Raw genomic sequence first — 15,188 nt, forward strand, 5'->3', positions numbered from 1 at the left:
AATACCATTACTGATGAGTATACAATTCTGACCTCCTACCCAACCACTTCTAGCCCTCCAACAAAGAGAACTACAGTTCATTGGACTAGCACCATTAGACCATCATTACCTCAGGTAATAGAACAGCATAGCCGAGCTCAACACTGAAAACAACTGGACCAATAGTAAACGACGGGGCGTCTGCCTCAAACAGTCTGAGAACTAATTTTGAAATTTTAATCGATCTATTACTTTATTATTTTTTTCTTAGATTATTAATGCTAATAATAAGGGTAATATATAAATCCACTTATTTTGTATATTTTTGTTATTGCTTTGAATCCATCGATTATAACTCAGCATCTTAAAATATTAATTCCGTATATATTTTAGTTTCGATGCTAAGTTAAAAAGACATTAATTTTACTTTAAATTTTAAATTTTTTAAATGTACAAAATATCTCTTCTAATATCCATAAGAAAGCTAACAGAAATTATTAGCACTCGCTATGCTTTTATGAAATGTTTCAATTAAATCCAACTCGCACTCATATTGTCTCTCTCAAAAATAAAGACCTGATTATTTTTGGTTAAAACTTTATATCAAATCTATGTCGTTAGATATTTAATTTTTAGTTGCTGGTACTTAGATTTCTAATACATTTTATCTTCGATTTAACTGTTGTAGTGATACAAATAATTCAATGCATAAAACATAAACAATTTGCCACGACCCCACCGCGCTGGGGTCGTAGCATAGGAAATCATTTTCTTAGAAAACTAATGGGTTCACGAGAAAAAGTTTTAGCACTAATTTTGTACACAATATTTAGATTTACAATTTGTATGGTATGTTTATTTTTATTATGTGTTCGTTTATAAGTTAAATGAAAAAACAAAAAACTATGATAAATGGCTAATTTTTAGCCTAAATTAAATACATGTTAAATATAATTAGATACAGGTTAAACTTACATAATAGACTTAAAATTTATGGTTTCTTTGTACACCTACATATACACAAATTTGGGAGCTGAAACCTATAATTTTTTTTTATTATCACTAATGAATACCCTATTATCTATGTATTATGATAAAAATAAACCGTCGTTAAATACTGCCCCGATTACCTTTTCTACATTTTCAAATGTTAATATTTCGATAAATAATAATAAAAAGCTGTTTATCAACCAGTTTAAATTTTATTTAGACTATATTAATATCTCACATTGACATTTAAATACTTAAAAAAAGGTGTAAAGGATAGAAATATACATTTCAAAAAGTTGAAACCAGTAAGTTTCAACTTTGCTTCAGTCTCACCATAACGAGTTTCGACATAGTGAAAAGATAGATGTTATATTATAATATTACTTAATTTAATTTAAAAAAAAATTAAATTATGAATTTTACTGAAATTTTATACAATTTAAAGCAATTAACTTTTTTAGTTGTTGATATATTTATGTTTAATAGATATTACAACTTTACAACTTTTTGTCGACTCTTCAGTCTTATTTATACTTGTATAATTAATACTGTTTTTTTAGCTAAATATTCGCAACAATCAGATTCTTAAATAATTCAGGAATTTATTATTTCGGGTAACATAATGTTTTCGTAAAAGTCAATAAGTTTTTTTTCCATATTATCATTCCAAAATTTGTCATCTCGAAGAATTTTACAATAAACTAAACCTAAAAAAGTAAAACAATAGCATTTTATAGTAAAAATATTTTTGAATGAAATTATACATGTAATTTTATAGAATTTCCCTTAATACGGAATCATTTAATAATTTCTTAAGCATAGATTGTAAATATTGTTATGAAGATAGTTTTTTATATTAATATAGTATCATTCGAGAAACCTTTATCATAGTCGGTTGTAAAACAATTACCGTAATAGGAAATTTGTATATAAATAAAAAATGTCTTTTATAAAAATAAAAGTATAGCATATATATTATGATAAAAACAAATCCAACTAATATTCATATAATATATGAATATTATTATAATATTATAATTAGTGATGGGCATAATCGAATGATTTCGATAATCGAATGATTAGTAATCGAGACATTTTCATAATCGAGTGAATCTCTCGAAAAATCACTCGAAGTTATAATCGTCTGCTCGTATGATAAGAATAATCAACTATTATTATTTATCGAGAGAATCGAAAAATTATTCGAAATATGAATAAATATACCTATAGTAAATAATTATTAATTTAATTTTGCTTTTTTTATTTGTTGGTGTTTATTTATAATTATTATATTAAACTATAATTTAGGAATAATAATAACAATAATATATTAATAATGCATTATTAATAAGTGCTTTAAATAAAAGACAAGTTGTTATTTTTATTATTTAATAATTATTACCTATATTTTAAAAAAACCGATAACAAATTTAAAAATAAAAACATAAGATAAGGTAGCAATAGCCGGCTTGACCATCATAATTAAAATACCTGATTCCACACCTAATTGATTTTTCATAAATTCACAACTAGTGAGAGAATCAGAACTCAGTAGTTTAGCCAGTTCAGGACAAAACTTTGTTCTAATCGTCACATACTTCCCAAAAATGTGACAGATAAGGTGTTGTCATGAGTAGCGATTGAACGAGTTGAAAATAAGAAGACTCGAAGTCAATAATTTAATAATAATTCGACTATAATTTATGCTAAATAAAAACTAAAAAATAGTATTCTCTCGTTTCATCGTTTCATGGACATCATTCGAAATAACTTTTATTCGATTATATACATTTCAAGATCAAGAAATCATTGTTTTTATAATAAACGAGAAATCATTAGAAATAATCACTCGATTATAGAATAATCAATATTATTTAAAAAATCAGAATATCTCGATTTATATAATAAATAATCATATAATAGATATGATTTCAATAATCGAAATATCTCGATTATTTTCATAATCGAGATATCTCGATTATGCCCATCACTAATTATAATACTATTATTATTTTCTTTATAACAATGCATATATTTCTGAGGGGGAAGTTAAATTTAGCCACTAAAAAATGGACCACCCTTTGCCTATAAATTATAAGTACATATTTGGACAAGTTGAATGTTTTACCAAATACTAATAAATACTCGGAGTTCTACATAAAAGTATTATATGGTATGAAGAAAAGTTGAGATTTGTTTATGCAAACAAAGCATGGGAAATAGTAAAAAGTTTTTGAGTTACATTAAATAACGTTCAGATGATCGATAATCCTCATTCTTTGGAAGATTGAGGAATATCGGCCACATAGTGCTCTGAAATTAAAATTAGCTTTCTTAATCAATTTTTTCAAAAAATTTTGGTATTTTTTCGAATTATTTTTAGTATATCTTTACATACATTTTTTAAACATAACCAAAATTTATTACTTTTTATTTTTTATATAAAAAAAGTATTGCTTACACTTAAAAAAATAATAAGAATTATTTTTAAAATAAAATTTAACAATCAACAATTTTTTTATCATTACAATTAAAAATATATTATAAAAATTGTACAAGTTATTATTGGTAACGCCTAATGTATACAGAGTGGAACAGATCTATAACTCATATAACTTATGATCTACATTACTTTTTTCTTTTAATTAATTTTTACAATATTTAAAATATGTTTTGTGTTATTTTTCGAAATTACAAAAAAATTTTAAAAATTAATTTTTTTTAAGATTTTAAGATAGTCTTTTTATAGATAAATTTTAAAGAAAAATGTTGATACCAAAAACTCTTATTTTAATCTAAGGTAGTTACGTTTATAAAACATTTTGAAATTTGTTAAATTTTGATTTTTTTTTTTACAAATTTCCTATAGTATCAAATGTTAGTCCATATTATGTAAAGTTGGGATGTAAACATTATCTTATTATGTTATTTACTGGTAACGGTAAACGATTTCTTTTCCATGGATAATAATAACGTTTAACACGCTTATATTAATTTCACCTGTATGTATGTTTATAAGTTTGTTTCTAACTCTCCACACGCCACGTGTTATTATTCTTGCGTAACCCGTCGTCTATGGCCTTGAGACTAGACTGTCGTAACGCATTCACCCCACCCCGCTCACCACACGCCGGAAACACTATTCCTGTATAATTTTATTTTTGATTCTCGTACTCGTACACGTGTGCATACCATTAATATTATATATATATATATAAACAAATTTTAATTGTGACACAGTCCCGCCACTCGTGCAACATTTATCAGCCGTCGCCCCACTATGAGTATTTTTGTTTGACTAACCAATACCACGTGCCATACGCCTCACGTATATATATTTATATATTCTTCCCGCCGCTGCCGCCGTATTTGCCTCACATATAGCGTTCCCTCCGCGCAGCACCCACACACAAAATACGGCTATACCTCGTGTATGAAATATTTTCGTACTTAAGTCACTTTACATGTATATATATATATACTAATTACTATTAAAATTTATATATTAACACGTTTTATTCTTATTAAGAGATATAAAGTGTATTCATTCCAATTACGGGGCCTCAGATGATTCCCGTATCGTTATTTTTCATCACTACCTCCACGTGCCGGGAGTGGGTAATTTGCGGCCTGCTGCCTTCCTTGGATGTGGTAGCCCTTTCTCAGACTCCCTCTCCGGAATTGAACCCTGATTCCCCGTTACCCATTCCAACCATGATATTGATAGTAACTACTATCATAACTATTGAAACTAAAGAGTGAAAAATAAATATAGTTTAAAAAAACTAAAAAACACGCTTTTAAAGCACATCAAACTTAAAAGTTAAAAATAATTTTTAAAATTTTTACCATGATATGTTTTTTAGCTTCGATGCGAAGCTGATAAGGTATTGGTTTTACTAAGATGTGTTTTTTTTTTGTGTGTCTGTTACCAATTTTTCTCAGCTCTCACCGAACCGATTTCTTTCAATGATACGTCAAAAGATCACAAATCGTATCTAGTCGAAGACATTACCCTCAAAAATTGAAAAAAATTCCCTCGTTCCCCGCAAATGAGGGAAACCTCCAAAAAAATTACAAATTTAAAAATCGCTAATTTTCAAAATTTTTTCAATTTTTTTTACTTAAAAGTGCCATAACTTTTTCAAAAATGAACATATCAATATAATTCTTTTTTATATAGATGCATAATATCATTACCTTTCATTTGGTATATTTTTTTCATAAATTTAACCCTTAACCTGCCCACAAGGGGGGATTTAAAATGACAACTTTTTCACAAAAAATTAATTTTTTTAACTTAAATTTTGAAAATGTTCCGGAAGGTCTGACACTTTTATATATATCTTAAATTAAAGCTAATGTAATATACTTTATTATGGTAAAAAAAAATTTCGGACTTTATTTTATCTTCATGGTGAAAACAGACATTAAACTTAATAAAAAAAATACGATTTTTGTAAAAAAATTCTTTTTTATATTTTTAACTTTATAATGCTATAACTTCTCGAAAGATGTATGGATCAATATAATTCTTTTTTTTGTAGATGCATGATGTCTTTACCTATCATTTGGTATATTTTTTTTATAAATCTGACTTTTTACCTGCCTACAGGGGGGGATTCAAAATGACAACTTTTTCACAAAAAATTGACTTTTTCAACTTAAATTTTGAAAGTGTTCCGGAAAGTCTGACACTTTTATATATATCTTAAATTAAAGCTAATGTAATATACTTTATCATGGAAAAAAAAAATTTCGGACTTTATTTTATCTTCAAGGTGAAAATGGCTACCAAATGCTATTATTGTGTGAAAATTCTCAATTTTATTTTTTACATTTTTAACATTATAATGCTATAACTTATTGAAAAGTGTATTGATCAATATAATTTTTTTATGGGAAATACTATTTTCTAATAATCTCTTTTTTATTCTACATACTTTGTCTTAATCAGGATATTAATAAGGAACTAGCAGTTTATGAAGCTTTTGGAATAATCCACCAATTTTTTAAAATTAAACACTATCTAAAGATTTGCATCGAAGCGTTTTTTTTTGATAGTGATTTTAATCACTGTCAGATATCATTATACTTGATCCAACTATGCCACGTAACCACTGTGCCGCGACCCCCCTGTGCTGGGTTTTTTTTTTGTGTCTATTACCACTTTTCTCAGCTCTGACCGAACTGATTTCGTTCAACGATACGTCAAAAGATCACAAATTGTATCTAGTCGATGACATTACCCCCAAAAATAAACCCAACTCAACCAATCAAATTAGAAATGCATGAGACGAAGTAACGTATTAAATACATTACGAAGTAATGTATTAAATGTATCGCAAAATATAAGGTACTGAGTCAAACTTTGTATTAAGATTAATTTAATCTTAATATGATAACAAAATAAAAATCCTAGAAATAAATCCAACATTGGACTTGAGAAAAGTTTTTTAAAAATGTTCATAATCGCCAAGTGCGTCATAGTATATATGATAAAAGCCATTTACAATCAAAAGTTTTTATATATATATATATATGAATTTACTTTAATACCTTTTGGTGTCCAAATAATTAAATAACAATATTGTCTTTTTGTAATGTGCAGTTCTCCTTGTATTTGATAAAAATTATGAGAAGTACGTTTTAATACAAGATCTCCATTATTGTTGTAATGCACAAATTTTATTAAATTATTTTTAATAGCATCTTCAGGAAACATTTCTTGGGCGTTAAAAGGACATTTTATTTCAACAATACCATCTTTTCCAATTAAACCATCTGGTCGTGCCGTTAAATAGTTCAAGTGTTCATCTACAAAAGCAGCACATGATTCAATCTGTACATCCATTGTCTTTTCAAAAAGTTCTTTTGCCTTTTTCTCATTAACATTGCCATACTTAATAGCACACCTATAACGCACAACAGGAAAATTAGTATCTTATCACCAATAATTAGAATTTCAACAAAAAAATAACTTTTTCAAAATAATATTAAAAAACAGTGGAGACGTGGCATAGTTGGGTCCAGTATACATTTCATCTGACAGTGATTTTAATCACTATCACAAGAAACGCTTTGATGCAAATCTGTCATTTAACATATAGTATATAATTTTTATAGTTAATTGTTTTCAAATTATTATTGATTTTTATGATGTCATAAGTAATCATTTTAACCGACTTTTTTTTGTAAAGGTTAAAAAAAAAAATTAATTTATCATTATAACTTTTAGTTCAACTTGCAAGTTTGAAATTTACATCATTAAATAGTAAAAAATGGTATTATTAAGATTAATATGGAGTCAGAAAATTTTATAATTACTATTTACAGTAAATTTATCAGAAAAGCTCGATTTTTTTTGCATTTTTATAATAGAAAATAGATTACATAAATAGAAATCATATTAATCATTTCTAATTAACTTTTGGTGTTTAAAATGATTCCATAATTCAAATATGCAGAATTGAATTAATTTTAATGATTTACTTTAACTAAAAAAACCAATCAAAAAAAATATTGAAAAGATCTATTCAGTTGAGTGTATTATAAATTTTGATTATAATTGTAAAAATTCATTGTTGAATCGAGGTTAAATTAAAAATCATTTTTTTTAGATTTATGATTTATACAACAAAATGTTTCAAAAAAAATTTGGAATGTTATAAACTGTTAGTCCCACACACAAATAGAGTTAAAAAATTAACAAATAACTTTTGTAGTTGTATACTTTTATTATATCAAATCTAATTTGACAATAAATACTTTAAAAAATATTAGAAAAGAATAATTTAAATTGTTTTTATGAATAAAGCTGTTTAAGCTACTTTTCATTTTATTAAGGGTTTTTTTTTCAATTGTTGAGGGTAATATCTTCAATAAAACACACATTGTAATCATTTGACATATTGTTGAAATAGTAGGTTAAATGAGGGTTTGAAAAATAAATCACAGCCACAAAAATAAAACACATAGTAAAATAATATTAATATGAATAAGAAATATCTTCTCATGAGGAGGGGAGACGACAGTGATGAAATCCTAAATGAGATAAAAATCAAATTATTTGAACATTTTTTCTAACTTAAAAAAAATACAAAATATTCATTGTCACAGGCGAATTCAAACCTAGTACCCTAAGCATAAAAGACAAAAGTGTTACCGATTCGACAACTGTCCTTCGCTTTCATCGGGTAATAAAATTGATAATTTACTCTAATTCAAATTTTAAAGTTACTTTTTCGACTTTAAAAAACAAAAAATTTAAATAAATTAACTTCTTATATCTTCTGAACTTTATTCTATGTCAATTAAATTATATAATATTCATAAACGTCAGTGTACTTCCCTTGTAAGATATTTTAAAATAAAATAAAATACAAAACACAAAAATAGCATATTTTTGAAAACTGTAGCCATTTTCATCAAGAAGAAAATCTATATTTCGATTTTTTTTTTTTTCATAGTAAAGTTTATAGTATAAGCTTTAATTTAAGATAAAATAAAAGTGTCAATATTTACAGAACATTTTCAAAAATTACATTGAAAAAGCTTAACGTGTGTGCAAAAATTGATTTTTTAAATTCGTCCTGCGGGGAGGTGTAGAGTCAGATTTTCAAAAAAATTATATCAAATAAAAAAATAAATATTTAAGGTTTCAATATAAAAAAATAATTTTCATTTTTTCATTTTTCAAAAAGTTATGGCAGTTTTAAGTATTAAAATATTTCATGTTAAACATTAATATTTACATAAAAATTATATTTTTCGTTAAATTTCATGTCCATTTTCCTATAAAAGAAAAGGTGTCGGGACAAATTTTTTTTTTTGAACTTATAGCATTTATTGTAAGCTTTAATTTGACATGTATTTAAAGGACGCAGTATTTCCGAAACATTTTCAAAAGTTAAGTTGAAAAAGTTCTACTTTTTATACGTATGTTTCAAGTTTTGAACGCCCCTGTATAAAGGGCAATTGTCCAATTTAAATTAAACGTATGTTAAATGAAAGATGTATATACAATGTATTTAGAAAAAAAAATTTGTGTTGATACGTACATTTTTCTAAAAGTTATAGCAATTTAAACTTGAAAATATAAAATCGAAAATCAAAAGCTTCCGATTCTTCTCTTCTCATAACATGACAAATTATCTAAGTCTATTTTCTATCAGCTTATCCACGATTGCCGCTACACTTATACTACCTCTTATATGCTCGTTCCTTATTCTATCTTTTTTAGTCGCTCCACTAATCCATCTAAGTATTCTCATCTCTGCTACACTCATTCTCTGCTCTACTTTCTTATCAACCGCCCCCAACACTCTGAACCATACATCATAGCTGGTCTGTCTACATTGTTGTAGAATTTACCTTTCAACCTTATTGGAATTCTTTTATCACATAAGACGCCATAATCTTCTCTCCACTTCAACCCCACGCACTTAATTCTTTGTCTTACATCCTCGTCAATATCAACACTCTTTTGCACAACTGACCCTAAATACTTAAAACTCTCCACCTCTCCAATCACGTTCTCGCCTATTGTCACTGATCTCCTCATTTCATATACCTCATGTTTTCTTTTGTCAACTCAGCCAGAATTTTTGGTAATAATAAAATTAATTGTCATAAAGTGTCTAAAATTGGTCTTGTTCTAGTAAACTCAATGGTGGATAATAACTTTCATGATATAAATCTTAAAAGGTCAAATAAAGTTATAACTGTATCTTCAATAACTTCCATTGTTAAAATGAATAATGAAACAATTAAAGTAAACCCATTGCTACTATTTCAACTAATCGTTATTAAAAAAAAAAACCAGCAGTGTTCCGGCACAGTGTGTATAATTGGGTGCAGTATAGATGATATGTGACTGTGATTAAAATCATTATCAAAAAACAACGCCTTGATGCAAATCTGTAGATAGTGTTTAATTTTAAAATTTTAATGGCTTATTACAAAAGCTACATGATCTCCTATTTCCTTATTTATATCCTAAATACAAGTTATATGCATTACTAGTGCAAAGTATGCAATCATTGGAAGATTTCTCCACTATAAAGTTATTTGATGTCAATATAGCGTCAAATCAATTACCTACTCTATCGGATGTATCTTATTATACACTACACTTTAAAAATACTATAAATAAATAAATTCACACATACATTTATAACATTATGTCTAATGTAAGTACAACATGATAAAAAGTAACCGTAAAATGAATAAAATTGGAAAATAAATTTTAGTACTCATATTAAATGTAATGTAACTTGAAAAATATTTGTTTAAATGAAAAAATATAAGATACCTTTTTTGTCTAAAACTGTCTTTTAAACAACTTTTGTACAATACTTTTTTTTGTAAGTTAAATATTTTTTGAGAAAATGAAAAAAGCTCATATTTTTTTAACTTTTGCGAGGCTGTAAAAAAAAAGCTCAATTCCAATCAATGAGGACTTTTAGTATGTCATTATACATATCTTAATTCAACTTTAAAAAAAAAAAAATTTGGTTGGGAATTTTTTCGCCATTCGCCAAAATTACTCCTTCGTTGACTGACCTAATATACTTAAGTATGAAAAAAAAATTCGAACTTTACGTTGTCTTCATCGTAAAAATGGCTACCGTATTCAAAAATATGCAATATTTGTGTTAAAATTCATTTTTTGTATTTTATTTTATTTTAATATACCTTTCAAGAGGAGTATACTGATTTTTATATAAATAAATTATATAAATCTAATTGACACAGCATTTAAAGTTAAATTTAATTATATATTATTGGTTCATTTAAGTTGACAAAAATAAATTTGAAATTTGGAATCGAACTGGTGATAGCGGAGAACAAGTGGTAACAAACACAAAAAAATAAAGAAAGAAAAGAAACACATCATAATAAAATTAATACTTTCTCAGCTTCGTATCGATGCTAATATCATATTATTCTAAAATAATACTTACGGGTGATTATTTTTAGTTTCAGTGACTTCAGATTTTTTAGATCGAATACCCATTACTAGTTTGATGATTGCTTCTTTGCTTGATGTTTGTTTAAATTTACAAGCACGGTGAAAATTAGAAGCTGATAGATGTTTTCTACATTCTTTTAGCAACAAATCCTTTTTAAAGAAACGTATTGAATTTTTCTCAAATGTTTCAACATTAAATTTACTTAATTTTAAACTTTGTAGAAAATCTATTTTCTTATTTTCGTAGTCACTGTCGATAACTTCTTCCTTTTGGTTAGCTGCTCCATTAATCGTAAAATTAAAAGTTAATTAAAAAAAATAGAAATTAAATAACGGTTAATCTGTAAAAAGTTGAGATCTATATGAAAAAAAAAATTATGTAAATAAACAGTAATTTTAGTATGACCGTCGTGTATACAGTGGATTATCCAGTTGCCTTTAAGCTGCATTATTTGATGTTGGTTACTGGATGGATAGCTATGCGGGAACTTTAATAGTAACCACACCATAGCATCCTCAGTCATAATGAGTTTGCGTCAGGTTGACATTCAGTATAAATACATGTTAAAATGTAGTGTAGAATCGACCTCAAATAGTTGGAATAAAGGCTAAGAAATTGATGATGAAATAAAATGTAAAACCTTATAATTCATCAATAGGTAAAATTAAAAATGTATTATATAATATTATATATTTGAATGTTCATTAATCTTTTTTTATTAGCATACAAGAATGTTTGTATGTTTAAATTATTGTAAGAGTAACACTATTATTACACTTATTACCTTTGTTAACTAGGATGTGAGAAATATTGTCCATTTTTATTACGCAAGGAATGTTTATCTTCGACAGTAAATTTTTCACATAAAGTTTAACATTTTTTCTATTTGAAAATTGATTACTTTTTTTTTGAAAAGTATTAAATGTGAAAGAAGTAAATAATTTCCAAAATTCATTAGTGTTTTTACAATTGTCGCAAAATTCATTCATTGAAGACAGTAATGCAGTATTATCTAAGTATTCTAAACTGATTTCAAATGTATCCTTCTTTTGTTGATTAAGTCTAGCTATATCAATAACTCTCTTTGCAAAATTATATTGCCAGGGATTAACAACAAACTTACCATAAGTAAAAAATGAAATTATTCTAATTACGTAGTTACTTACATGTTGATAATTTATTTTAAAAATATGATAAGGATTTAAATTTTTAGTTCTAATATCATATTTTAATATTTCTAAAATATGAAGACATAAAAATGTATGAAAACACTGTAACGACTCCAATTCTTTTTTTAATTTGTTTAAGCTTGACACTTTTTTTTGTCTACACTCATAATTACAGGATCTTGATAACAACTTAATATCATCTTGATTTATAAGCGAATGATTAATAAATCCTTCATTTTTTCGACAGACCAATGATATGATATCATTATTAATAGTAATTACAGCTTGTAAAAAAGAATCATCAAATATGGTGTCATAATCAGGTGGCTAAAATCATTATATAAATGTTTGACAGAAAGTAAAAGTAATAATTATAAAACAAGTAGTTTATGGTTTAAATTAATTTTAAATAAGGCATATAATAAAATGATCTAAAAATACCAAAGAATTTTTTATTTTTGGAAAATTAATACAAATTATTCAATTTTCCCATAGGTAGTCATTGACAATTTATCTTCGGATTCTTTCGTATCTTAAATTATTTTTTATTTTTAATATTTCTCATTAGGTTAATGAGAAAAATTGGGCTAGAGAAGGTATCCTGAATTTCGTATTATCGTATTATCTTGTTGTGGTTAATACTTATTTTAGGAAGAGGGAAGAACATTATATTACTTATAAGAATTGGAGTTATAGATCACAAAGCGATTATTTTATGTGGAGGAGAGACAGTATAACTACACAATATAAACTAATGATAATAGAATTGCGGTGTAATGGAAAGAGAGTATATAAAAACAGAAAGAACACAAGAGGAGAATTAAAGATCCAGTAATGAAAACGGTGAGTGTAAAGCGAGTAAAAGATACTTCAGCTATTCCAAGAAATGAGGAGATCAGTGACAATATGCGAAGGCATGATGGGAGATGTGAAAAGTTTTAAGTATTTAGGATCAGTTTTGCAAAGAAACGGTGGTATTGATGAGGATGTAAGACACAGGATTAAGTATGGGTGAATAAAGTGGAGAGATGTGTCTGGTATGTTAAGAGATAATTGAATTCTAATTAGGCTGTAAGGTAAGTTCTATAATACTGTAGTGAGATCAGCTATGATGTATGGTTCAGAATGTTGAGCAGTTTCCCTTCTAATAAGATTTTATTCAAAAGTTCCTACAACCACCTTATGTCAACATCACGTAATATTTTCCATACTTCTACTGGCACTTCATCTGGTCCCCCACTGCTTCATTCTTTTTCATTGATGTCACAACCTCTCATACCTCTTTCTCACTAATTAAATCTACTAGTCCCTCATTCCACATTAAATATAAATATAAACATATTTTAATTATTTTATCTCGTCAAAGTTAAGAAAAGCTACTTTGAATTTTTGAATTAGCTTAAATTTTTTTTTTTTTATCTATGAATCCGTATAATGTACCGTGGCTGCGTTGTGTATTAAATAGTCTTATAAAGATTTTCCATAGTAATGAGTCAGCCAATAAATACAAAATACATGAATCTAACTTATATTACATATAAATTTATACAAAAAGCTTATTTGAATTTTTGAAAATTATTTATAATAATTTTTAGTTATAAATTAATATTTTTGATATAGTTTTAATTATAAATAATTTTTATTTGAAAAGAACTATGGTTAACATTTGATATTTATGTTCTAATGATTTCAAGTTCGATAATATTTCTTTATAATTATTCGTGGTATACTGTAAAAAATATGAATGCAAAATATATTTTTAGTTATGTTCATTCTATATATTCCATGGTTTGAACGAACATTTTCATTTTAAAATCCTTTAATTTGTTAAAGATCATTAACGGTTAACATTTTGAAATAGTTTTTGTACTTACTTGTATTTCTGAGCTAGAATTTACATTGAAAAATACTTGTGATGACGTAAGAATAACAGATAAACATCATATTAAGTTCAATGAATCAAAATTTTTTGCAATCATTTTTTTAAATAATCAAAATTTACGTTATTTGTATTAAAGTCTTACAAAAATTAATTTTAATCAGTCTCTATTTAAATGAATTATTACTAACTATTTAGCGTTTTAATAAAAATATATACTAATTTTATTTTAAAAACTTTTTAAATTAAATAACATATATTATCTTAATTTACTTTAACCTTATTTAATAATGCTGATAAAATTATCGACTAACTTATAACGTAGCAAAAATATGATGTGTAAGTTCATAGGTTACTATATTTCAATAAAACACATCAAATATAAACATACCTATTTTCCTGTTTCAAGATACCTTACTTTAAAGTAATTTTATATTTCTTTTATGCTGACGCATTTTATTCGAATGCTTCTTATCAATACATGTCAATAGTAATATTAGTTACTCTTTGTTACTAACTTCAGTTACATTATTTGTGGAGACTTAAACGCCTGATGCCGCCATCGTATTTCAATTTTTAATTATGAACTCTAATTTACTTAATGATTCAAAATTAAAAAGCGACACTCCTGTTAAGAGTTCACTTCTAATCGCCTATTAAAAACTAAATCTAGTTCGTTCTTGGCCCCTATTTTAAATGATGATATTCTTAAAACTCTATAAATTCCTTGCAAAAAAACAGGATCAAATGATTAAGCAAAGCTAGTTTTATGCTTGAAAGGATACAAATATTATATATATAAAAAAAAAGAAAATCGAAATAATTGGCCGCAACGAAAAATTTGTAACTTTTAAGGCGCATTGAAAAATTAAAAAGAAAAAGGCGCCAACCCACTGAGCGAGACAAAGGTTTGTCGAACCACAGTAGGATATTAAAAAGAAATTAAATTTTTATATTAAAAACAATTTTAAAGTAAATAGAAAAGAATTAAAGATTGAAGTCGATATCTGTTGAGTCGTTGATAGTAGATGTACACCATAACCTCGTGACAGTTGTCACATAACTATAATAATAAGGGATAACATTATACAAGGCCGTTGCCGTACAAAAATAAAAAATACACGAGTCCATTGAAGATGAACACGCAAAAATAAAATAAGATGATAGTTAAGTTAAATTAAAGGGACTTTATTAAAA

The 15,188-nt window shown here is 26.1% G+C and overlaps 1 protein-coding gene across 1 annotated transcript; it reads right to left on the bottom strand.

The window, feature by feature from the left end:
- Positions 1 to 864: 864 nt before the first annotated feature.
- On the bottom strand, positions 865 to 13,433 carry LOC126894399 (protein PFC0760c-like). The gene is made up of 5 exons (XM_050665402.1): positions 13,392 to 13,433; positions 11,728 to 12,439; positions 10,935 to 11,220; positions 6,529 to 6,884; positions 865 to 1,676 (listed from the first exon to the last, which is right to left on the bottom strand). Exons 1-5 carry the CDS (start codon positions 13,431 to 13,433, stop codon positions 1,564 to 1,566), a joined length of 1,509 nt encoding a protein of 502 aa, XP_050521359.1. The 3' UTR covers positions 865 to 1,563.
- Between the last annotated feature and the right edge of the window lie 1,755 nt (positions 13,434 to 15,188).

The sequence above is a fragment of the Daktulosphaira vitifoliae genome, unplaced genomic scaffold (assembly GCF_025091365.1).
Source record: "Daktulosphaira vitifoliae isolate Bord-2020 unplaced genomic scaffold, ASM2509136v1 Scaffold_1, whole genome shotgun sequence".
Lineage (NCBI taxonomy): Eukaryota > Metazoa > Arthropoda > Insecta > Hemiptera > Phylloxeridae > Daktulosphaira > Daktulosphaira vitifoliae.